Consider the following 26,172-nt stretch of genomic DNA (forward strand, 5'->3'; position numbering starts at 1 on the left):
CTCCGTGGCTCGACGACTCATTGCGAGCTCACAGAACAGGGCTCCGGGCAGCCGAGCGGAAATGGAGGAAAACTCGCCTCCCTGCAGACCTGGCATCCTTTCACTCCCTCCTCTCTACATTTTCCTCCTCTGTCTCTGCTGCTAAAGCCACTTTCTACCACTCTAAATTCCAAGCATCTGCCTCTAACCCTAGGAAGCTCTTTGCCACCTTCTCCTCCCTCTTGAATCCTCCTCCCCCTCCCCCCTCCTCCCTCTCTGCAGATGACTTCGTCAACCATTTTGAAAAAGAAGGTCGACGACATCCGATCCTCGTTTGCTAAGTCAAACGACACCGCTAGTTCTGCTCACACTGCCCTACCCTGTGCTCTGACCTCTTTCTCCCTCTCTCTCCAGATGACATCTCGCGTCTTGTGACGGCCGGCCGCCCAACAACCTGCCCGCTTGACCCTATCCCCTCCTCTCTTCTCCAGACCATCTCCGGTGACCTTCTCCCTTACCTCACCTCGCTCATCAACTCATCCCTGACCGCTGGCTACGTCCCTCCCGTCTTCAAGAGAGCGAGAGTTGCACCCCTTCTGAAAAAACCTACACTCGATCCCTCCGATGTCAACAACTACAGACCAGTATCCCTTCTTTCTTTTCTCTCCAAAACTCTTGAACGTGCCGTCCTTGGCCAGCTCTCCCGCTATCTCTCTCAGAATGACCTTCTTGATCCAAATCAGTCAGGTTTCAAGACTAGTCATTCAACTGAGACTGCTCTTCTCTGTATCACGGAGGCGCTCCGCACTGCTAAAGCTAACTCTCTCTCCTCTGCTCTCATCCTTCTAGACCTATCGGCTGCCTTCGATACTGTGAACCATCAGATCCTCCTCTCCACCCTCTCCGAGTTGGGCATCTCCGGCGCGGCCCACGCTTGGATTGCGTCCTACCTGACAGGTCGCTCCTACCAGGTGGCGTGGCGAGAATCCGTCTCCTCACCACGTGCACTCACCACTGGTGTCCCCCAGGGCTCTGTTCTAGGCCCTCTCCTATTCTCGCTATACACCAAGTCACTTGGCTCTGTCATAACCTCACATGGTCTCTCCTATCATTGCTATGCAGACGACACACAATTAATCTTCTCCTTTCCCCCTTCTGACGACCAGGTGGCGAATCGCATCTCTGCATGTCTGGCAGACATATCAGTGTGGATGACGGATCATCACCTCAAGCTGAACCTCGGCAAGACGGAGCTGCTCTTCCTCCCGGGGAAGGACTGCCCGTTCCATGATCTCGCCATCACGGTTGACAACTCCATTGTGTCCTCGTCCCAGGCGCTAAGAACCTTGGCGTGATCCTGGACAACACCCTGTCGTTCTCAAATAACATCAAGGCGGTGGCCCGTTCCTGTAGGTTCATGCTCTACAACATCCGCAGAGTACGACCCTGCCTCACACAGGAAGCGGCGCAGGTCCTAATCCAGGCACTTGTCATCTCCCGTCTGGATTACTGCAACTCGCTGTTGGCTGGGCTCCCTGCCTGTGCCATTAAACCCCTACAACTCATCCAGAACGCCGCAGCCCGTCTGGTGTTCAACCTTCCCAAGTTCTCTCACGTCACCCCGCTCCTCCGCTCTCTCCACTGGCTTCCAGTTGAAGCTCGCATCCGCTACAAGACCATGGTGCTTGCCTACGGAGCTGTGAGGGGAACGGCACCTCACTACCTCCAGGCTCTGATCAGGCCCTACACCCAAACAAGGGCACTGCGTTCATCCACCTCTGGCCTGCTCGCCTCCCTACCACTGAGGAAGTACAGTTCCCGCTCAGCCCAGTCAAAACTGTTCGCTGCTCTGGCCCCCCAATGGTGGAACAAACTCCCTCACGACGCCAGGACAGCGGAGTCAATCACCACCTTCCGGAGACACCTGAAACCCCACCTCTTTAAGGAATACCTAGGATAGGATAAAGTAATCCTTCTCCCCCCCTTAAAAGACCTAGATGCACTATTGTAAAGTGGCTGTTCCACTGGATGTCATAAGGTGAAAGCACCAATTTGTAAGTCGCTCTGGATAAGAGCGTCTGCTAAATGACTTAAATGTAAATGTAAATGTAGTGTGCAAAGCTGTCATCAAGGAAAAGGTGGGCTACTTTGAAGAATCTCAAATATGTAGAAAATCGTCAAAATAAAGAAAAACCCTCAAATAAGTAGGTGTATCCAAACTTTTGACTGGTACTCTATATATATGTACTGTGTATATATATATATATATATATATATATACATATATATCACTGTATATATCACTTGGACTCTGGGAGATACAGACTAAAACAAAGTGACTCATGATGAAATGTTGTTCCATTAACCCTCATTAATAGTTTGCGTACCAGTAGTCCGGCCGTGGTGCTTGGCTTTGGCCTGTGACAGACAGGCCACCATACACAGTGTTTGTTCAGGAGCTGTCAGCCACTCACCTCTGTGATGTTATAGTTGGTGGAGGCACTTGTCTCAAAGAAGTCCATCCCATAATCCTTGGCCAGCTTGTTGCCCTGTCCTGTAGCAACCTGTCTCTTCTCCTCCTCGTCTGACTTGTTCCCTATGAGGATCCTCTGGATGTTATCAGGAGCATACTGAGAGAGAGAGGGAGGGAGGGAGATGGGGAGGGAGGGAGATGGGGAGGGAGGGAGGGAGGGAGATGGGAAGAAAGGAAGAGGGGGAGGGAGGGAGGGAGATGGGGAGAAAGGAAGATGGTGAGGGATAGAGCGGGGGGGGGAGAGGGGTGAGGGTGGGAGGGAGAAAGGAAGAGGGGGAGGGATAGAGGGGGAGGGAGGGAGGGAGATGGGGAGAAAGGGAGGGAGGGAGGGAGATGTGGAGAAAGGGAGAGGGGGTGAGGGAGGGAGGGAGGGAGATGGGAAGAAATGGAGAGGGAGGGAGGGAGATGGGGAGAAAGGGAGAGGGAGGGAGGGAGATGGGGAGAAAGGGAGAGGGAGGGAGGGAGATGGGGAGAAAGGAGAGGGGGTGAGGGAGGGAGGGAGGGAGATGGGAAGAAAGGAAGAGGGGGAGGGAGAGAGGGGGTGAGGGACAGAGAGGGAAGAGAAAGCGAGACAGAGAGGGAAGAGAAAGCGAGACAGAGTCATTCTGTATGATTTGACAAAAGCACCTGTGCCATTATAAAACATTTTAGCCTGAACCTCTAACCCCCAACTCCCTTGATCTCACCTCATCCACATCGCTGGCCCACTTCATGATGTGCTGGAAGGATCGCTCACTTGTGATGTCGTAAACCAGGAAGATTCCCTGAAGAGAGGAGAAAAGGAAAGGAGAGGGGCGGGGAGAGGAAGGAAGGAGATGAGGGATGGGAAAGGAAGGGGAGAGAAATGAAGGGAAGGGAAAGGGAGGGGAGGGGATGAGGGATGGGAAAGGAAGGGAAGGGAAGGGAAGGGAAGGGGAGGGGAGGGGAAGGGGAGGGGAGGAGATGAGGGATGGGAAAGGAAGGGAGGGGAGGGGAGGGGATGAGGGATGGGAAAGGAAGGGAGGGGAGGGAGGGGAAGGGAATGGGGGAAGGGGAGGGGAGGGAAGGGAAGGGGAGGGAAGGGGGAAGGGGAGGGGAGGGGGAAGGGGAGGGGAAGGGAATGGGGGAAGGGGAAGGGAAGGGAAGGGGGAAGGGACGGGAAAGGAAGGGGAGGGGAAGGGAATGGAAGGGGAGGGGAGGGAAGGGAAGGGAAGGGAAGGGGGAAGGGAAGGGAAGGGAAGGGAAGGGAAGGGAAGGGAAGGGAAGGGAAGGGAAGGGAAGGGGAGGGGCGGGGAGGGGAGGGGAAGGGGAAGGGGAGAAACATGTCATCTGATTCTGTTATGGTTGTCAAAGCAACACCACGTATTATAGTATCCATGGGTGATAAGGGTGGTGAGTGGACAGGAGGAAACTGTTACTATGACACTAAGTAGGGTGGCAGGTAACCTAGTGGTTAGAGTGTTGGCCAGTAACCGAAAGGTTGCTGGATCGAAGGTAAAACATTTAAATAAAACTATCACCAGGAAACTGTTACTATGACACTAACTATCACCAGGAAACTGTTACTATGACACTAACTAGCACCAGGAAACTGTTACTATGACACTAACTATCACCAGGAAACTGTTACTATGACACTAACTATCACCAGGAAACTGTTACTATGACACTAACTAGCACCAGGAAACTGTTACTATGACACTAACTAGCACCAGGAAACTGTTACTATGACACTAACTAGCACCAGGAAACTGTTACTATGACACTAACTAGCACCAGGAAACTGTTACTATGACACTAACTAGCATCAGGAAACTGTTACTATGACACTAACTATCACCAGGAAACTGTTACTATGACACTAACTAGCACCAGGAAACTGTTACTATGACACTAACTAGCACCAGGAAACTGTTACTATGACACTAACTAGCACCAGGAAACTGTTACTATGACACTAACTAGCACCAGGAAACTGTTACTATGACACTAACTAGCATCAGGAAACTGTTACTATGACACTAACTAGCACCAGGAAACTGTTACTATGACACTAACTATCACCAGGAAACTGTTACTATGACACTAACTAGCACCAGGAAACTGTTACTATGACACTAACTATCACCAGGAAACTGTTACTATGACACTAACTAGCACCAGGACACTGTTACTATGACACTAACTAGCACCAGGAAACTGTTACTATGACACTAACTAGCACCAGGAAACTGTTACTATGACACTAACTAGCACCAGGAAACTGTTACTATGACACTAACTAGCACCAGGAAACTGTTACTATGACACTAACTAGCACCAGGAAACTGTTACTATGACACTAACTAGCACCAGGAAACTGTTACTATGACACTAACTAGCACCAGGAAACTGTTACTATGACACTAACTAGCACCAGGAAACTGTTACTATGACACTAACTATCACCAGGAAACTGTTACTATGACACTAACTAGCACCAGGAAACTGTTACTATGACACTAACTAGCAGAGAGAGTAGTTATCATACCTGATCTGACCTCGTACCTGCAATATCATGAGGGATAGTAGTTATCTTACCTGATCTGACCTCGTACCTGCAATATCATGAGGAATAGTAGTTATCTTACCTGATCTGACCTCGTACCTGCAATATCATGAGGAATAGTAGTTATCATACCTGATCTGACCTCGTACCTGCAATATCATGAGGAATAGTAGTTATCTTACCTGATCTGACCTCGTACCTGCAATATCATGAGGAATAGTAGTTATCTTACCTGATCTGACCTCGTACCTGCAATATCATGAGGGATAGTAGTTATCTTACCTGATCTGACCTCGTACCTGCAATATCATGAGGGATAGTAGTTATCTTACCTGCTCTGACCTCGCACCTGCAATATCGTGAGGAATAGTAGTTATCTTACATGATCTGACCTCGTACCTGCAATATCATGAGGGATAGTAGTTATCTTACCTGATCTGACCTCGTACCTGCAATATCATGAGGAATAGTAGTTATCTTACCTGATCTGACCTCGTACCTGCAATATCATGAGGGATAGTAGTTATCATACCTGATCTGACCTCGTACCTGCAATATCATGAGGGATAGTAGTTATCTTACCTGATCTGACCTCGTACCTGTAATATCATGAGGAATAGTAGTTATCTTACCTGATCTGACCTCGTACCTGCAATATCATGAGGAATAGTAGTTATCTTACCTGATCTGACCTCGTACCTGCAATATCATGAGGAATAGTAGTTATCTTACCTGATCTGACCTCGTACCTGCAATATCATGAGGGATAGTAGTTATCTTACCTGATCTGACCTCGTACCTGCAATATCATGAGGGATAGTAGTTATCTTACCTGCTCTGACCTCGCACCTGCAATATCATGAGGGATAGTAGTTATCTTACCTGATCTGACCTCGTACCTGCAATATCATGAGGAATAGTAGTTATCTTACCTGATCTGACCTCGTACCTGCAATATCATGAGGGATAGTAGTTATCTTACCTGATCTGATCTCGTACCTGTAATATCATGAGGGATAGTAGTTATCTTACCTGATCTGACCTCGTACCTGTAATATCATGAGGGATAGTAGTTATCTTACCTGATCTGACCTCGTACCTGTAATATCATGAGGAATAGTAGTTATCTTACCTGATCTGACCTCGTACCTGCAATATCATGAGGGATAGTAGTTATCTTACCTGATCTGACCTCGTACCTGCAATATCATGAGGGATAGTAGTTATCTTACCTGATCTGACCTCGTACCTGCAATATCATGAGGGATAGTAGTTATCATACCTGATCTGACCTCGTACCTGTAATATCATGAGGAATAGTAGTTATCATACCTGATCTGACCTCGTACCTGTAATATCATGAGGAATAGTAGTTATCATACCTGATCTGACCTCGTACCTGCAATATCATGAGGGATAGTAGTTATCTTACCTGATCTGACCTCGTACCTGCAATATCATGAGGGATAGTAGTTATCTTACCTGATCTGACCTCGTACCTGCAATATCATGAGGAATAGTAGTTATCTTACCTGATCTGACCTCGTACCTGCAATATCATGAGGGATAGTAGTTATCTTACCTGATCTGATCTCGTACCTGTAATATCATGAGGGATAGTAGTTATCTTACCTGATCTGACCTCGTACCTGTAATATCATGAGGGATAGTAGTTATCTTACCTGATCTGACCTCGTACCTGTAATATCATGAGGAATAGTAGTTATCTTACCTGATCTGACCTCGTACCTGCAATATCATGAGGGATAGTAGTTATCTTACCTGATCTGACCTCGTACCTGCAATATCATGAGGGATAGTAGTTATCTTACCTGATCTGACCTCGTACCTGCAATATCATGAGGGATAGTAGTTATCTTACCTGATCTGACCTCGTACCTGTAATATCATGAGGAATAGTAGTTATCTTACCTGATCTGACCTCGTACCTGCAATATCATGAGGGATAGTAGTTATCTTACCTGATCTGACCTCGTACCTGTAATATCATGAGGAATAGTAGTTATCTTACCTGATCTGACCTCGTACCTGCAATATCATGAGGGATAGTAGTTATCTTACCTGATCTGACCTCGTACCTGCAATATCATGAGGGATAGTAGTTATCTTACCTGATCTGACCTCGTACCTGCAATATCATGAGGGATAGTAGTTATCATACCTGATCTGACCTCGTACCTGTAATATCATGAGGAATAGTAGTTATCATACCTGATCTGACCTCGTACCTGTAATATCATGAGGTATAGTAGTTATCATACCTGATCTGACCTCGTACCTGCAATATCATGAGGGATAGTAGTTATCTTACCTGATCTGACCTCGTACCTGCAATATCATGAGGGATAGTAGTTATCTTACCTGATCTGACCTCGTACCTGCAATATCATGAGGAATAGTAGTTATCTTACCTGATCTGACCTCGTACCTGCAATATCATGAGGGATAGTAGTTATCTTACCTGATCTGATCTCGTACCTGTAATATCATGAGGGATAGTAGTTATCTTACCTGATCTGACCTCGTACCTGTAATATCATGAGGGATAGTAGTTATCTTACCTGATCTGACCTCGTACCTGTAATATCATGAGGAATAGTAGTTATCTTACCTGATCTGACCTCGTACCTGCAATATCATGAGGGATAGTAGTTATCTTACCTGATCTGACCTCGTACCTGCAATATCATGAGGGATAGTAGTTATCTTACCTGATCTGACCTCGTACCTGCAATATCATGAGGGATAGTAGTTATCATACCTGATCTGACCTCGTACCTGTAATATCATGAGGAATAGTAGTTATCATACCTGATCTGACCTCGTACCTGCAATATCATGAGGGATAGTAGTTATCATACCTGATCTGACCTCGTACCTGCAATATCATGAGGGATAGTAGTTATCTTACCTGATCTGACCTCGTACCTGCAATATCATGAGGGATAGTAGTTATCATACCTGTGCTCGTCTGTAGTACTGCTTAGTGATGGTCTGATATCTCTCCTGTCCTGCTGTGTCCCTGGAAGAAATCAAAAGTCAATCACCCTCTCTTAGAAAATAACCATACAGGCGGTGAATAGTGATAATATCAGGCTGTTTCGATCCACGGTGGATCTTTGTGAGTTCAAAAAAAAGTTTTAAACTTGAGGTACGAGTCATTGCGAAGGGTTTTTGTGCACTACAGAGAGGGGATGTCCTATTGTCTGAACTTGTTTAGTGTCCCGTCTGTAAGCAGCCGTATGTCAGCCACTGTAAACCTGAACACGAGTGTCCTCCTAAATGACTAACATGGTGTCAATGTAGAATATGAATGCAGCTGCTTTTGGTTTACCAAATCTGTATCCGCACTTTGATGCCGTCTATCTCTAGCGTCTTCATTTTGAAATCGACTCCTGAGAAGAGACAAAGAACAGACAAGTCAATATTGTGCCTATGGAAACCTCAGATTAATTCATCCTATTTAATGTGTGGAGAGGTGAGGTGAGGTTAATGTGAGGTGAGGTTAATGTGAGGCGAGATTAAGGTGAGCTGAGGTAAAGGTGAGGTGAGGTGAGGTTAAGGTGAGCTGAGGTAAAGGTGAGGTGAGGTGAGGTTAAGGTGAGGTGAGGTTAAGGTGAGGTGAGGTTAAGGTGAGGTTAAGGTGAGGCGAGGTTAAGGTGAGGCGTGGTGGGGGGTGAGGTGAGGCGAGGTAAGGGGGATGAGGTGAGGTGAGGTTAAGGTGAGGTTAAGGTGAGGTTAAGGTGAGGTGAGGTTAAGGTGAGGTTAAGGTGAGGCGTGGTGGGGGGGTGAGGTGAGGCGAGGTAAGGGGGGGTGAGGTGAGGCGAGGCGAGACGAGGTAAGGGGGGGGGGTGAGGTGAGGTTAAGATGAGGCGAGGTAAGGGGAGGGGGTGAGGTGAGGTGAGGCGAGACGAGGTAAGGGGGATGAGTTAGGCGAGGCGAGGTAAGTGAAGGGTTAACCGATCGCTGCAGCTGTACATAGTCTATTGGTAAATAGCCCACCCATTTTCACCTACCTCATCCCCATACTGTTTTTATTTATTTACTTTTCTGCACTTTTGCACACCAATATCTCTACCTGTACATGACCATCTGATCATTTATCACTCCAGTGTTAATCTGCAAAATTGTATTATTCGCCTACCTCATGCCTTTTGCACACATTGTATATAGACTCCCCCCTTTTTTTTCCTACTGTGTTATTGACTTGTTAATTGTTTACTCCATGTGTAACTCTGTGTTGTCTGTTCACACTGCTATGCTTTATCTTGGCCAGGTCGCAGTTGCAAATGAGAACTTGTTCTCAACTAGCCTACCTGGTTAAATAAAGGTGTTCTCAACTAGCCTACCTGGTTAAATAAAGGTGTTCTCAACTAGCCTACCTGGTTAAATAAAGGTGTTCTCAACTAGCCTACCTGGTTAAATAAAGGTGAAATAAAATAAATAAAATAAAAAGGGGGGATGAGGTGAGGTTAAGGTGAGGTGAGGTTAAGGTGAGGTTAAGGTGAGGTTAAGGTGAGGCGAGGTTAAGGTGAGGTTAAGGTGAGGCGAGGTTAAGGTGAGGTTAAGGTGAGGTTAAGGTGAGGTTAAGGTGAGGTGAGGTTAAGGTGAGGCGAGGTTAAGGTGAGGCGTGGTGGGGGGGTGAGTTTAAGGTGAGGTGAGGTTAAGGTGAGGTTAAGGTGAGGTGAGGTTAAGGTGAGGCGAGGTTAAGGTGAGGTTAAGGTGAGGTTAAGGTGAGGTGAGGTTAAGGTGAGGCGAGGTTAAGGTGAGGCGTGGTGGGGGGTGAGGTGAGGTTGAGGTGAGGTTAAGGTGAGGTTAAGGTGAGGTGAGGTTAAGGTGAGGCGAGGTTAAGGTGAGGCGTGGTGGGGGGTGAGGTGAGGTTAAGGTGAGGTTAAGGTGAGGTGAGGTTAAGGTGAGGTGAGGTTAAGGTGAGGCGAGGTTAAGGTGAGGTGTGGTGGGGGGTGAGGTGAGGTTAAGGTGAGGCGAGGTAAGGGGGATGAGGTGAGGCGAGGCGAGGTAAGGGGGATGAGGTGAGGTTAAGGTGAGGCGAGGTAAGGGGGAGGGTGAGGCGAGGTTAAGGTGAGGCGTGGTAAGGGGGAGTGAGGTGAGGTTAAGGTGAGGCGTGGTAAGGGGGGTGAGGTGAGGCGAGGCGAGGTAAGGGGATGAGGTGAGGTTAAGGTGAGGCGAGGTAAGGGGGATGAGGTGAGGCGAGGCGAGGTAAGGGGGATGAGGTGAGGTTAAGGTGAGGCGAGGTAAGGGGGAGGGTGAGGCGAGGTAAGGGGGAGTGAGGTGAGGTTAAGGTGAGGCGTGGTGGGGGGGTGAGGTGAGGTTAAGGTGAGGCGTGGTGGGGGGGGGGTGAGGTGAGGTTAAGGTGAGGCGTGGTGGGGGGGGGGTGAGGTGAGGTTAAGGTGAGGCGTGGTGGGGGGGGGTTAAGGTGAGATGAGGTACGGTGGGGAGAGCTGAGATTTTCTCTTCTGTTTTCTATCCTAAACTATTAGACTAATATGTTTTTGGCCGATCTGAAATACTCTCTCAGACTAATGCTTAGGTAAACATACATGGCATTTAACCACCCCAATAGTCAACAAACAGCTCTAACCAAAGAACCCCAACTAAAAAAGCTAAAAGACTCACAAACCATTACTCATGTTGTAAGGCTCCACTCCAGTGAAGGGTTAACTGTGGCAAATCAATACTCAGTCCATCAGATACTCTGATACTCTGCCTGTGGTGTGTTTTTCATCAGTTCCATTCCTCCTCTACTCAGCCTGAAATACTGAAATACTGCTTTTAAACTGCAGTGTGTTCACTTGATAAGGGCCTTGGCACTGAAACGTATCTGTCGACCCTGTAGCCACTCTCTCAGACCCTCAGACTTAACCCGTGAGATGCCCATTGTGGGTGATACACACCTCTTCTGTTGACAGGGCACTCCCATGAGAAAGACACATCTGATAGATGTGACATATTGCTTTTGTACTTCAGTGTGTTCATTCGAAACAAGTCTCATCTCGGCACGCATATCTAAAACACGATAGACAACTAGTGACACTCTCACGGGTCTACTTTTCATACTGCCGTGTGATGGCTTGATACAGTCTCTGCACTCAGACACTCATCTCATCTTAAACACGATAGACACTCTCTCACAGGCCTAGACTGGAGTTCACTCCACTTCAGGGAGAGACAGAGAGGCCTGTTAAAACAGTAAAGCAGCCTGTTGTGGGACTACTACACATTTTTTTTTTTAAGAAAAGGTTTCTACCTAGAACCTAAAATGGTTCTTCGGCTGTCCTCACAGGAGAACCCTTTGAGGAACCATTTTTGTTTCCAGGTACGACCCTTTTGGGATCCATATATGTCCCTTTCCACAGAGGGTTCTACCTGGAACCCAAAATGGTTCTACCTGGAACCAAAAAGGGTTCTACCTGGGAAAAAAAGGGTTCTACCTGGAACAAAAAAGGGTTATCCTAAGGGAACCCTTTTGGAACCCTTTTATCTAAGAGTGTGAAGAACTGTGTGACAACTAGAACTGTGTGACAACTAGGACTGTCTGACTACTAGGACTGTGTGACTACTAGAACTGTGTGACTACTAGGACTGTGTGACTACTAGGATTGTGTGACTACTAGGACTGTCTGACAACTAGAACTGTCTGACAACTAGGACTGTCTGACTACTAGGACTGTGTGACTACTAGGATTGTGTGACTACTAGGACTGTGTGACAACTAGAACTGTCTGACTACTAGGACTGTCTGACTACTAGGACTGTGTGACTACTAGGATTGTGTGACTACTAGGACTGTCTGACAACTAGAACTGTCTGACAACTAGGACTGTGTGACAACTAGGACTGTCTGACAACTAGGACTGTGTGACAACTAGGACTGTCCGACTACTAGAACTGTGTGACAACTAGGACTGTGTGACAACTAGGACTGTGTGACTACTAGGACTGTGTGACAACTAGGACTGTGTGACAACTAGGATTGTGTGACTACTAGGACTGTGTGACAACTAGGACTGTGTGACTATGAGGGCTGTGTGACTACTAGGACGGTGTGACAACTAGGACTGTGTGACTACTATGACTGTGTGACAACTAGGACTGTGTGACTATTAGGACTGTGTGACAACTAGGACTGTGTGACAACTAGGACTGTGTGACTATTAGGACTGTGTGACAACTAGGGCCGTGTGACAACTAGGACTGTCTGACAACTAGGACTGTCTGACAACTAGGACTGTGTGACTACTAGGACTGTCTGACTACTAGGACTGTGTGACTACTAGGACTGTGTGACAACTAGAACTGTCTGACAACTAGGACTGTCTGACAACTAGGACTGTCTGACAACTAGGACTGTGTGACTACTAGGACTGTCTGACAACTAGGACTGTCTGACAACTAGGACTGTCTGACTACTAGGACTGTCTGACAACTAGGACTATGTGACAACTAGGACTGTGTGACAACTAGGACTGTCTGACAACTAGGACTGTGTGACAACTAGAACTGTCTGACAACTAGGACTGTGTGACAACTAGGACTGTGTGACAACTAGAACTGTCTGACAACTAGGACTGTGTGACAACTAGGACTGTGTGACTACTAGGACTGTGTGACAACTAGGACTGTGTGACAACTAGGACTGTGTGACAACTAGAACTGTCTGACAACTAGGACTGTGTGACAACTAGGACTGTGTGACAACTAGGACTGTGTGACTATGAGGGCTGTGTGACTACTAGGACTGTGTGACAACTAGGACTGTGTGACTACTAGGACTGTCTGACTACTAGGACTGTGCGACTACTAGGACTGTGTGACAACTATGACTGTGTGACAACTAGGACTGTCTGACTACTAGGACTGTGTGACTACTAGGACTGTGTGACTACTAGGACTGTCTGACTACTAGGACTGTGTGACTACTAGGACTGTGTGACTACTAGGACTGTCTGACAACTAGGACTGTGTGACTACTAGGACTGTGTGACTACCAGGACTGTGTGACTACTAGGACTGTCTGACTACTAGGACTGTGTGACAACTAGACTGTCTGACTACTAGGACTGTGTGACTACTAGGACTGTGTGACTACTAGGACTGTCTGACTACTAGGACTGTGTGACTACTAGGACTGTGTGACTACTAGGACTGTGCGACTAGGGAAGGAGTATGCAGACCATGGCACAGTGAAAGGTCACTGGCTTGTCTTGCCTGGGGCTGGGAGGAGTGAAAGCAGGAAAAAACACAGACATGAAGGCTCTCGCTCTCTCCCTCTTTCTCTCTCTGTGTCTTGCTTCTCTCCAAGCATCTCTCTCTCTTCCCCTCACTCTTTCTATGCTTCTCGCTCTCCCCGTCTCTCCCTCTACATCTTTCCTTTTGCTTCTCTCCTGGAGTCATCCCTGCATTCAGTGATCTGGGAGTGAGTGACGTGCAGCTTCAAAGTAAATGCTTCTAAGATGTCCTCTAGAATAGATGAATGGGAAGTGTTGGCTCAGCTATCTAAGATGTCCTCTAGAATCAAATCCAAATCAAATCAAATTGTATTAGTCACATGCGCCGAATACAACAGTTGAAATGCTTACTTAAGAGCCCTTAACCAACAATGCAGTTTCAAAAAATATGGATAAGAATAAGAGGCCATGTGAATAGTCTGGGTAGCTATGTGACTAGAATTTCAGGAGTCTTATGGTTTGGGGATCGAAGCTGTTTAGAAGCCTCTTGGACCTAGACTTGACGCTCCGGTGCCGCTTACCGTGTGGTAGCAGAGAGAACGGTCTATGACTAGGGTGGCTGGATTCTTTGACAATTTATAGATGAATGAGAAGTGTTGGCTCAGCTATCTAAGATGTCCTCTAGAATAGATGAATGAGAAGTGTTGGCTCAGCTATCTAAGATGTCCTCTAGAATAGATGAATGGGAAGTGGTTGGCTCAGCGATCTAAGATGTCCTCTAGAATAGATGAATGGGAAGTGGTTGGCTCAGCTATCTAAGATGTCCTCTAGAATAGATGAATGGGAAGTGGTTGGCTCAGCTATCTAAGATGTCCTCTAGAATAGATGAATGGGAAGTGGTTGGCTCAGCGATCTAAGATGTCCTCTAGAATAGATGAATGGGAAGTGGTTGGCTCAGCTATCTAAGATGTCCTCTAGAATAGATGAATGTGAAGTGGTTGGCTCAGCGATCTATGTAAGATCTGATAGAATATATCACAGTAGTGTTCAAACATCTGGTGATTTGAAGAAGAAAAATATTCTTGTATAAGGTGAGAGGGGTTTTCATATTGTAGTGAGTTCCGGGGGGTGGCCCCGGCAGGGACACGAGCAGGGACACGACCCCGACAGGGACACGACCCCGACAGGGACACGACCCCGACAGGGACACGACTCCGACAGGGACACGACCCCGACAGGGACACGACCCCGACAGGGACACGACCCCGACAGGGACACGACTCCGACAGGGACACGACCCCGACAGGGACACGACTCCGACAGGGACACGACCCCGACAGGGACACGACTCCGACAGGGACACGACCCCGACAGGGACACGACTCCGACAGGGACACGACCCCGACAGGGACACGACCCCGACAGGGACACGACCCCGGGTCCAGCGACTCTCAACACATTAGCCATTATGCCAAGTCAGTTAAGAACAAATTCTTATTTACAATGACGGCCTAACCCGGCCAAACCCTAACGACAATGGGCCAATTGTGCGCCGCCCTATGGGACTCCCAATCACAGCCGGATGTGCTTACAGCCCAGGGTCGAACCAGGGTCTGTAGTGACACCTCCAGCACTGAGATGCAGTGCCTTAAACTGCTGCTCCGCCTGCCACCCTTGATGAGGTCGCTACAATAGAATCACTAGGTGTGTAACGGTCGACTTGCAGTCCCCAAGTCTTTTGTCACAGTGTCTGTGCTCTGTGAATGAAACGGACACCGTCTATGACTCTACAGCCCATCACATCACACCCAGCCGTGACAATGAAGCTCAAATACAGCTCCCCACTGAGAAAGCGGTGGCTAATTTGTCACGGTAAGTGTTTCATCACAGTCTGCAAGGCGGAGAAGCTGTGCAGGGTTAATAGGTACAAGGAAGTGACTGGTCTAATTACCTTGAACACAGCTCACTTCTACCTTCATTAGGTGATGACACGTCAGGAGTGTACTGTAGGCAGTGGACCTAATACAGAGTTGATATAGTATTTAGTGTTTACAGTGTGTTTTACACAGAGTTGATATAGTATTTAGTGTTTACAGTGTGTTTTACACAGAGTTGATATAGTATTTAGTGTTTACAGTGTGTTTTACACTGAGTTGATATAGTATTTAGTGTTTACAGTGTGTTTTACCCAGAGTTGATATAGTATTTAGTGTTTACAGTGTGTTTTACACTGAGTTGATATAGTATTTAGTGTTTACAGTGTGTTTTACCCAGAGTTGATATAGTATTTAGTGTTTACAGTGTGTTTAACCCAGAGTTGATATAGTATTTAGTGTTTACAGTGTGTTTTACCCAGAGTTGATATAGTATTTACTGTTTACAGTGTGTTTTACCCAGAGTTGATATAGTATTTACTGTTTACAGTGTGTTTTACCCAGAGCTGTATCACACGGTCATATAGTATTTAGTGTTTACAGTGTGTTTAACCCAGAGTTGATATAGTATTTAGTGTTTACAGTGTGTTTTACCCAGAGTTGATATAGTATTTAGTGTTTACAGTGTGTTTTACACAGAGTTGATATAGTATTTAGTAGTGTGTTTTAGTTGATATAGTATTTACTGTTTACAGTGTGTTTTACCCAGAGTTGATATAGTATTTAGTGTTTACAGTGTGTTTTACCCAGAGCTGTTTTACCCAGAGTTGATATAGTATTTAGTGTTTACAGTGTGTTTTACCCAGAGTTGATATAGTATTTAGTGTTTACAGTGTGTTTAACCCAGAGTTGATATAGTATTTAGTGTTTACAGTGTGTTTAACCCAGAGTTGATATAGTATTTAGTGTTTACAGTGTGTTTTACCCAGAGTTGATATAGTATTTAGTGTTTACAGTGTGTTTTACCCAGAGTTGATATAGTATTTAGTGTTTACAGTGTGTTTTACCCAGAGTTGATATAGTATTTACTGTTTACAGTGTGTTTTACCCAGAGTTGATACGGTAGTATTTAGTGTTTACAGTGTGTTTTACAGAGTTGATATAGTATTTAGTGTTTACCCAGAGTTGATATAGTATTTAGTGTTTACAGTGTGTTTTACACAGAGTTGATATAGTATTTAGTGTTTACAGTGTGTTTTACCCAGAGTTGATATAGTATTTAGTGTTTACAGTGTGTTTTACACAGAGTTGATATAGTATTTAGTGTTTACAGTGTGTTTTACCCAGAGTTGATATAGTATTTAGTGTTTACAGTGTGTTTAACCCAGAGTTGATATAGTATTTAGTGTTTACAGTGTGTTTTACCCAGAGTTGATATAGTATTTACTGTTTACAGTGTGTTTTACCCAGAGCTGTATCACACGGTCATATAGTATTTAGTGTTTACAGTGTGTTTTACCCAGAGTTGATATAGTATTTAGTGTTTACAGTGTGTTTTACACAGAGTTGATATAGTATTTAGTGTTTACAGTGTGTTTTACCCAGAGTTGATATAGTATTTAGTGTTTACAGTGTGTTTAACCCAGAGTTGATATAGTATTTAGTGTTTACAGTGTGTTTTACACTGAGTTGATATAGTATTTAGTGTTTACAGTGTGTTTTACCCAGAGTTGATATAGTATTTAGTGTTTACAGTGTGTTTTACCCAGAGTTGATATAGTATTTAGTGTTTACAGTGTGTTTTACACAGAGTTGATATAGTATTTAGTGTTTACAGTGTGTTTAACCCAGAGTTGATATAGTATTTAGTGTTTACAGTGTGTTTTACCCAGAGCTGTATCACACGGTCATATAGTATTCAGTAGATCTACGTTCATCACACCCAACAGTTTAATTCAACATACTGACAACAGTGTTTCTACTTAGCGTAGCTATTAGCCAACCATTTCTATGAATGGATAAGTATAGGTGCGTGCCAAATGACACCCAGAACACTATGGGCCCTGGTCAAAAGTAGTGCACTATATAGGGAATAGGGTGTCATTTGGGACGTATCCTATCTCTGTCAGTGAGCCATGTCCAGGGCATCCCCTTTATTGTAGCTATCCCATAATAAGCAGCACTTAACAGTGGTGGTGGTGGGTGACGGGCCAGGCACGTAGTAGATGTGGGTTCGAGGAGCTGCTTATTGTTTCATGATATAGGGCACAGGCACAGGCACACACACACACACACACACACACACACACACACACACACACACACGGAAAACAGGTATACACCCACACACACACACACCTCCTACTATCCCTCACAGCCAATATGACAGCCAGAGGCTCCAAGGAGTTCACAGGTCATTGACAGGCCGACCGCTCAGGCGAGGGAGATTAAATGCATGGATCGTGTGATTAAACATGTCTCCTAAATCATGGCTGCCTGGCGGTAGCTTCTTACTGCGGTGACCAGTGGAGGTAATGGAGGTAGTGGAGGCAGTGGAGGTAGTGGAGGTAGTGGAGGCAGTGGAGGTAGTGGAGGCAGTGGAGGTAGTGGAGGTTGTGGAGGTTGTGGAGGTAGTGGAGGTAGTGGAGGCTGTGGAGGTAGTGGGGGTAGTGGAGGTAGTGGAGGCAGTGGAGGTAGTGGAGGTAGTGGAGGTTGCACATAAAGTGGCAATAATATATATACCATTTAGCAGATGATTTTATCCAAAGCCATTTATAGTCATGGGTGCTGAAATATTTCACATACGGGTAGTTCTGGGAATCAAACCCACTTTCCTGGTGATTCATGCCTCGTGATCTACCAACTGAGCTACAGAGGACCACCAGATGAACACATGGTAATAGTATGTTAACCTGAACCTTATTCATTAATAACATTAATGCATTCAGGTCTAGAGTTCTAAACTAACAGAACAAGAGGGGGACAGGAGTTCCCCCTGTCACGCCCTGGTCGAAGTAATGTATGTTTGTCTTCATTTATTTGGTCAGGCCAGGGTGTGACATGGGTTATTGTGGTGCGTTTTTGTCATGGGGTTTTTGTGGGGTGTCTAGCATAGTCTATGGCTGCCTGAGGCGGTTCTCAATCAGAGTCAGGTGATTCTCGTTGTCTCTGATTTGGAACCATATTTAGGCAGCCATATTCTTTTGAGTATTTCGTGGGTGATTGTTCCTGTCTCTGTGTTAGTTGTCACCAGATAGGCTGTATAGGTTTTCTCATTTCCGTTTGTTGTTTTTGTATTGTTCGTGTTTTTTTCGTCTATTAAAGATGTATCGAACTAACCACGCTGCATTTTGGTCCGACTCTCCTTCAACGGAAGAAAACCGTAACAGAATCACCCACCACACCAGGACCAAGCAGCGTGGTGACAGGCAGCGACAGCAGAAGCAGCGAAAGGAGGAATGGACATGGGAAGACGTTTTGGATGGCAAGGGTTGTTACACTTGGGAGGAGATACTGGCTGGAAGAGATCGCCTCCCATGGGAACAGGTGGAGGCACTTAGGAGAGCAGAGGCAGCCGGAGAGAGGAGCCGACGATACGAGGGAACACGGTTGGCAAGGAAGCCCGAAAGTCAGCCCCAAAAATGTATTGGGGGGGGGCTCAGGGAGAGTGTGGCAGAGTCAGGGTTCAGATCTGAGCCAACTCCCCCTGTTTATCATGAGGAGCAGCGATCACAGGACTTCTGGACTTGGGAGGAGATCTTGGACGGAAAAGGACCCTGGGCACAGCCTGGAGAATATCGACGCCCCAAAGAAGAACTGGAGGAGGCGAAAGCGGAGAGGCACTGGTATGAGGAGGCAGCACGGTGACGCGGATGGAAGCCCGAGAGTCAGCCCCAAAAATGTATTGGGGGGGGGGGTCACAGGGAGTATGGCTACGCCAGGTAGGAGACCTGCGCAAACTTCCTGTGCTTACCGGGGGGCTAAAGAGACCGGGCAGGCACCGTGTTATGCTATGGAGCGCACGGTGTCTCCAGTGCGGGTGCATAGCCCGGTGCGGTACATACCAGCTCTTCTTATTGGCCGGGCTAGAGTGGGCATCGAGCCAGGTAAGGTTGGGCAGGCTCGGTGCTCCAGAGCTCCAGTGCGCCTGCACGGTCCGGTCTATCCAGTGCCACCTCCACAGACCAGTCCTCCGGTGGCAGCTCCCCGCACCAGGCTTCCTGTGCGTGTCCTCGGTCCAGTACCACCAGTGCCAGCACCACGCACCAGGCCTTCAGTGCACCTCGCCTGTCTAGCGCTATCAGAGCCTTCCTCCTCTCCAGCGCTGCCGGAGTCTCCCGCCTGTTCAGCGCAGCCAGAGCCTTCCTCCTCTACAGCGCTGCTGGAGTCTCCCGCCTGTTTAGCGCAGCCAGAGCCTTCCTCCTCTACAGCGCTGCCGGAGCCTCCCGCCTGTTCAGCGCAGCCAGAGCCTTCCTCCTCTACAGCGCTGACGGAGCCTCCCGCCTGTTCAGCGCAGCCAGAGCCTTCCTCCTCGACAGCGCTGCTGGAGTCTCCCGCCTGTTCAGCGCTGCCAGAGCCTTCCTCCTCTACAGCGCTGCTGGAGTCTCCTGCCTGTTCAGCGCAGCCAGAGCTGCCAGCCTGCATGAAGCAGCCTGAGCTGTCAGTCTGCATGGAGCAGCCTGAGCTGTCAGTCTGCATGGAGCAGCCAGAGCTGTCAGTCTGCATGGAGCAGCCAGAGCTGCCAGTTTGCATGGAGCAGCCAGAGCTGCCAGTCTGCATAGAGCTGCCAGTCTGCATAGAGCAGCCAGAGCTGCCAGTCTGAAGGAAGCTGCCAGTCTGCATAGAGCAGCCAGAGCTGCCAGTCTGCATTGAGCAGCCAGAGCTGCCAGTCTGCATGGAGCAGCCAGAGCAGCTAGATCCGCCAGTCAGCCAGGATCCGCCAGTCAGCCATGATCTTCCAGATCTGCCAGTCAGCCATGATCTTCCAGATCTGCCAGTCAACCAGACTCTTCCAGATCTGCCAGTCAACCAGACACTTCCAGATCTGCCAGTCAACCAGACTCTTCCAGATCCGCCAGCCAGCCAGGATCTGCCGGAGCCAACTACCTGCCTGAGCTTCCTCTCAGTGCTGAGCTTCCTCTCAGTGCAGAGCTTCCTCTCAGTGCTGAGCTTCCCCTCAGTCCCGAGCTTCCCCTCAGTCCCGAGCTACCCCTCAGTCCCGAGCTACCCCTCAGTCCCGAGCTACCCCTCAGTCCCGAGCTGCCCCTCAGTCCAGTGGGGTTCTGGGTGAGGACTACTAGGCCATGGTCGGCGGCGAGGGTGGACTATCCTAGGACGCGAGGGGGAGGAACTAAGACATTGATGGAGTGGGGTCCACGTCCCGAGCCGGAGCCGCCACCATGGACAGGCGCCCACCCGGACCCTCCCTATTGTTTTGATGTGCGTCCGGGAGTCCGCACCTTAGGGGGGTGGGTTCTGTCATGCCCTGGTCGAAGTAATGTATGTTTGTCTTCATTTATTTGGTCAGGCCAGGGTGTGACATGGGTTATTGTGGTGCGTTTTTGTCATGGGGTTTTTGTGGGGTGTCTAGCATAGTCTATGGCTGCCTGAGGCGGTTCTCAATTAGAGTCAGGTGATTATCGTTGTCTCTGATTGGGAACCATATTTAGGCAGCCATATTCTTTGAGAATTTCGTGGGTGATTGTTCCTGTCTCTGTGTTTGTTGTCACCAGATAGGCTGTATAGGTTTTCACATTTCCGTTTGTTGTTTTTGTATTGTTCGTGTTTTTTTTGTCTATTAAAGATGTATCGAACTAACCACGCTGCATTTTGGTCCGACTCTCCTTCAACGGAAGAAAACCGTAACACCCCCGGACCACATGACCTGACAGGTCAACTCTGAGCCCTACCTAGCGTAAGGTACAGCATCACTTATCACATGACCTGACAGGTAAACTCTGAGCCCTACCTAGCGTAAGGTACAGCATCACCGGATCACATGACCTGACAGTGAAACTCTGAGCCCTACCTAGCGTAAGGTACAACATCATTTTAGTTATAGCCATCTACAGCTAGAACACCTGGTATCTGTCAGGTTGTGGGAACACAGGGAAGAACGTTATTGTTCTATTAAATCACTGTCTCTAACCTTTAGTGAGTCTGCCAATAGTGGTAATGGCCTTTTGGTCTTCCTCTGCTTGGGAACACTCTATCCTAAATGCTGAGTCTCAGAAACAATATATATATATAACAATATAATATACTCCCATCTATAGAGTCTTGGCTGTGTGTTTCAGAGACACTGTCAAAAACACAGTCACAGCTCTTAGTTGAGAGTCTAAACTTGAAATGAACACAAATATTCAGAAGAAGATATTAATAGAAACACTATTTAGGACATGTGGGCCTACTTGAGTATTTGAAGAACGTGTGGGCCTACTTGAGTATTTGAAGAACGTGTTGGCCTACTTGAGCATTTGAAGAACACGTGGGCCTACTTGAGTATTTGAAGAACGTGTGGGCCTACTTGAGTATTTGAAGAACATGTGGCCTACTTGAGTATTTGAAGAACATGTGGGCCTACTGGAGTATTTGAAGAACGTGTGGGCCTACTTGAGTATTTGAAGAACGTGTGGGCCTACTGGAGTATTTGAAGAACGTGTGGGCCTACTGGAGTATTTGAAGAACGTGTGGGCCTACTTGAGTATTTGAAGAACATGTGGCCTACTTGAGTATTTGAAGAACATGTGGGCCTACTTGAGTATTTGAAGAACGTGTAGGCCTACTTGAGTATTTGAAGAACATGTGGCCTACTTGAGTATTTGAAGAACATGTGGGCCTACTGGAGTATTTTAAGAATGTGTGGCACTACTTGAGTATTTGAAGAACGTGTGGGCCTACTTGAGTATTTGAAGAACATGTGGCCTACTTGAGTATTTGAAGAACATGTGGGCCTATTTGAGTATTTGAAGGCAAACTGAAATACAAATCATGGAGGCAGCTATAACAAATTATATTTAAGGCTTGGGGGTTAGGTTCAGGTTTAGGGTTAGGTTGAGGTTTAGGGGTTAGGGTTAAGGGATTGGAGTTAAGGTTAAGGGATTGAGGTTAGGGCATTGGGTTAGGTTTAGGGATTAGGGGTAGGGCATTGGGGTTAGGGGTAGGGCATTGGGGTTAGGGTTAGGGGACTGGGGTTAGGTTTAGGGATTAGGGGTAGGGCATTGGGGTTAGGGTTAGGGATTAGGGGTAGGGCATTGGGGTTAGGGTTAGGTTAGGAAAATAGGATTTTGAATGGAAATCAATTGTTTGGTCTCCACAAGGATAGTAAAACCAACGTGTGTGTGTGGTGTGTGGTGTGTGGTGTGTGCGTGTGTGTGCGTGTGTGTACTATATTGATAGTCAGAGTGGTGTTAGCCAGTGTTGGTCAGTCTATGCCTCTCTGTGGACTCAATTTGGTTTGTTTGATCTCCAATAGAGGTCCTTAGACAGACCGCATCCCAAATGGCTCCCTATTCTCAACATAGTGCACAACCTTTCACCAGAGTTCTGTGGGCCCTGGTCAAGAGTAGTGCACTATTTAGTGAATAGGATGTAATTTGGTAGACAGCCAATAGCAGACAGGCACATGAGTGGCCATCTGTAACCCTGTGTACTGTTGTCTTATAGCAGTAAGACAAACATATTACCACTCCACTCCTGGCTGCACCTGCAACCCACCCAGTAATTTGATCTGACGTAGCCGGCTGGGCAAGCTGGAGCAGTGGACACTCCAGGTTCTAGAACTTTAGACAGAGAACACCACAGAGATATCACTAGGTATGTAGTTCTATGAAGAACACTCCAGGTTCTAGAACTTTAGACAGAGAACACCACAGAGATATCACTAGGTATGTAATTCTATGAAGAACACTCCAGGTTCTAGAACTTTAGACAGAGAACACCACAGAGATATCACTAGGTGTGTAATTCTATGAAGAACACTCCAGGTTCTAGAACTTTAGACAGAGAACACCACAGAGATATCACTAGGTATGTAGTTCTATGAAGAACACTCCAGGTTCTAGAACTTTAGACAGAGAACACCACAGAGATATCACTAGGTATGTAATTCTATGAAGAACACTCCAGGTTCTAGAACTTTAGACAGAGAACACCACAGAGATATCACTAGGTATGTAGTTCTATGAAGAACACTCCAGGTTCTAGAACTTTAGACAGAGAACACCACAGAGATAACACTAGGGATGTAGTTCTCTGAAGAACACTCTAGGTTCTAGAACTTTAGACAGAGAACACCACAGAGATATCACTAGGTATGTAGTTCTATGAAGAACACTCCAGGTTCTAGAACTTTAGACAGAGAACACCACAGAGATATCACTAGGGATGTAATTCTATGAAGAACACTCCAGGTTCTAGAACTTTAGACAGAGAACACCACAGAGATATCACTAGGGATGTAGTTCTCTGAAGAACACTCCAGGTTCTACAACTTTAGACAGAGAACACCACAGAGGTAACACTAGGGATGTAGTTCTATGAAGAACACTCCAGGTTCTGCAACTTTAGACCGAGAACACCATAGAACTCTAGAAATGGGTTCTTCCAAAATTCTATCCTAGAATGTTGATAATGTGTATAATGTACTCTGGCAACAGTCGTCAAAACGCTTAGAAGTATCTCATATATACATTTTCTAATGGTGTCAGGTATTTATTTGATATTCAGTGTTAAAATAAATAAAAGCACATCATTTGCATAATTAGTGTGGTGTATTTGTATATTTGATACATTAGCATAAAGGGGTGGAACAAGGCTGCAACCCCAATAACGTCCTCTGACGAGGCCTGCCTACATTCACCTGCGCTGTCTACACCGCCTGCTTATTATAGTTGTTGTCACGTTCTGTTGCATAATTCAACTAGTGTGTCAATAGCAGAATACCCTGGGAAAAATATATATACACGTTTGGGTCTAGATTACACCTATTTATCCATACACTATACTGAATATTAAAAAGTATGTGGACACCACTTCAAATGAGTGGATTCAGCTATTTCAGCCACACCCTTTGCTGACAGGTGTATAAAATCGAGCACACAGCCATGCAATCTCCATAGACAAACACTGGCAGTAGAATGGCCTTACTGAAGAGCTCAGTGACTTTCAACATGGTGCCGTCATAGGATGCCACCTTTCCAACAAGTCAGTTCGTCAGATTTCTGCCCTGCTAGAACTGCCCCGGTCAACTTTAAGTGCTCTTATTGTGAATTGGAAACATCTAGGAGCAACAACGGCTCAGCCGCTAAGTGGTAGGCCACACAAGCTCATAGAACAGGACCTGTACTCGGTTGCAACACTCACTACTGAGTGCCAAACTGCATCTGTAAGCAACGTCAGCACAATAACTGTTTGTCGGGAGCTTCATGAAATGGGTTTCAATGGCCGAGCAGCCGCACACAAGCCTAAGATCACCATGCGCAATGCCAAGCGTCGACTGGAGTGGTGTAAAGCTCGCCGCCATTGGACTCTGGAGCACGGGAAACACGTTCGCTGGAGTGATGAATCACGCTTCCCCATCTGGCAGCCTGTTGGACGAATCTGGGTTTGGCAGATGCCAAGAGAACGCTACTTGCCCCAATGCATAGTGCCAACTGTAAAGTTTGGTGGAGGAGGCATAATGGTCTGGGGCTGATTTTCATGTTTCGGGCCCCTTAGTTCCAGTGAAGGGAAATCTTAACGCTACAGCATACAATGACATTCTAGACGATTCTGTGCTTCCAACTTTGTGGCAACAGTTTGGGGAAGGCCCTTTCCTGTTTCAACATGACAATGCCCCCATGCACAAAGCGAGGTCCATACAGAAATGGTTTGTTGAGATCGGTGTGGAAGAACTTCACTGGCCTGCTCAAAGCCCTGACCTCAACCCCATCGCACACCTTTGGGATGAATTGGAACGCCGACTGTGAGCCAGGCCTAATCGCCCAACATCAGTGCTCAACCTCACTAATGCTCTTGTGGCTGAATGGAAGCAAGTCCCTGCAGCAATGTTCCAACATCTAGTGGAAAGCCTTCACAGAAGAGTGGAGGCTGTTATAGCAGCAAAAGGAGGGACCAACTCCATATTAATGCCCATGATTATGCAATGAGATGTTAGACGAGGAGGTGGTGTCCACATACTTTTGGTCATGTTGTGTACTTTACATTGTTTGTGAGACGAGACATAATACTACTATAATCTGAATGTTAATTTTCGTAAATTGCTTTAATTTCAGAGAATCTAATTTGTAAACATTTCTAATTATTACTTTTTTTTTATTCCACAAAAAAAAAAATGAACACCCATCGAAATAAAGTTATCTTTCTCGTTCTTGTGATATAAGTATCCAGATCGTGATGCAACAGAAAGACAATCTATTCCGTCTATTTCAGCCACTACCAGGGTGTGTTTGACAGGCCATTACTAAAACAACTAGAAGCACAAACAAAGAGTATGAAAAAGTCGCAGGAGTAAAATGAAACCAATCAATCCAGTGAGATTTAAGTGACAAGTGGATTTTGAACCCCTCAAACACAGGAAATAGATGGCTGAAAAAGAGGGATCCTCAGGTGGAAGGGACATGCAGGTTGCTAGTGTACTTTACTAGTCCTGTATTAGAGGACCGAATGTCCCTGGTCTAAAGTAGTGCACTAGATAGGGAATAGGTTTCCATTTGGAACATAAATCTGATATTTCTCTGTGATGTCCCTGAACCCCGGGGGAGGAGGAGTTCAGTCACAGAAAGGAAAACCTGCCTTGACTGGGAAGATAGGAGAATGACTGGTACAGGTCGGTAAAGAGGAGAACAGGGCTTTTCTGATGGCTCACCGGCCTCAATAGGAAGGCAGTGGAGTAGAGTGAGGAGCTGTTCATTTGGGAAATGGAGTTTGACAGCCCATATTAACTATAGGGGCAAACCTTGTTGGGTCCGTAGGCTACTGCTTTAATGCTCTCTCTCTCTCTCTCTCTACAAGGGTTGGACCGAGGCAAAGCAATGACCAAGGATGAAGAGT

At 46.7% G+C, this 26,172-nt stretch overlaps 1 protein-coding gene across 1 annotated transcript in view; it reads right to left on the reverse strand.

The window, feature by feature from the left end:
* Window positions 1–26,172, reverse strand: part of LOC115118117 (ras-related protein Rab-15-like) — a 41,867-nt gene that overhangs the window by 7,760 nt on the left and 7,935 nt on the right. The window contains exons 2-5 of the mRNA XM_065026040.1: window positions 8,395–8,455; window positions 8,022–8,082; window positions 3,199–3,276; window positions 2,454–2,609 (exon numbers count right to left, since the gene is read on the reverse strand). Coding sequence (XP_064882112.1) covers window positions 2,454–2,609; window positions 3,199–3,276; window positions 8,022–8,082; window positions 8,395–8,455 — 356 coding nt within the window. The remainder of the gene's footprint in view (window positions 1–2,453; window positions 2,610–3,198; window positions 3,277–8,021; window positions 8,083–8,394; window positions 8,456–26,172) is intronic.

Source organism: Oncorhynchus nerka, linkage group LG13 (genome assembly GCF_034236695.1).
Source record: "Oncorhynchus nerka isolate Pitt River linkage group LG13, Oner_Uvic_2.0, whole genome shotgun sequence".
Taxonomy (NCBI): domain Eukaryota; kingdom Metazoa; phylum Chordata; class Actinopteri; order Salmoniformes; family Salmonidae; genus Oncorhynchus; species Oncorhynchus nerka.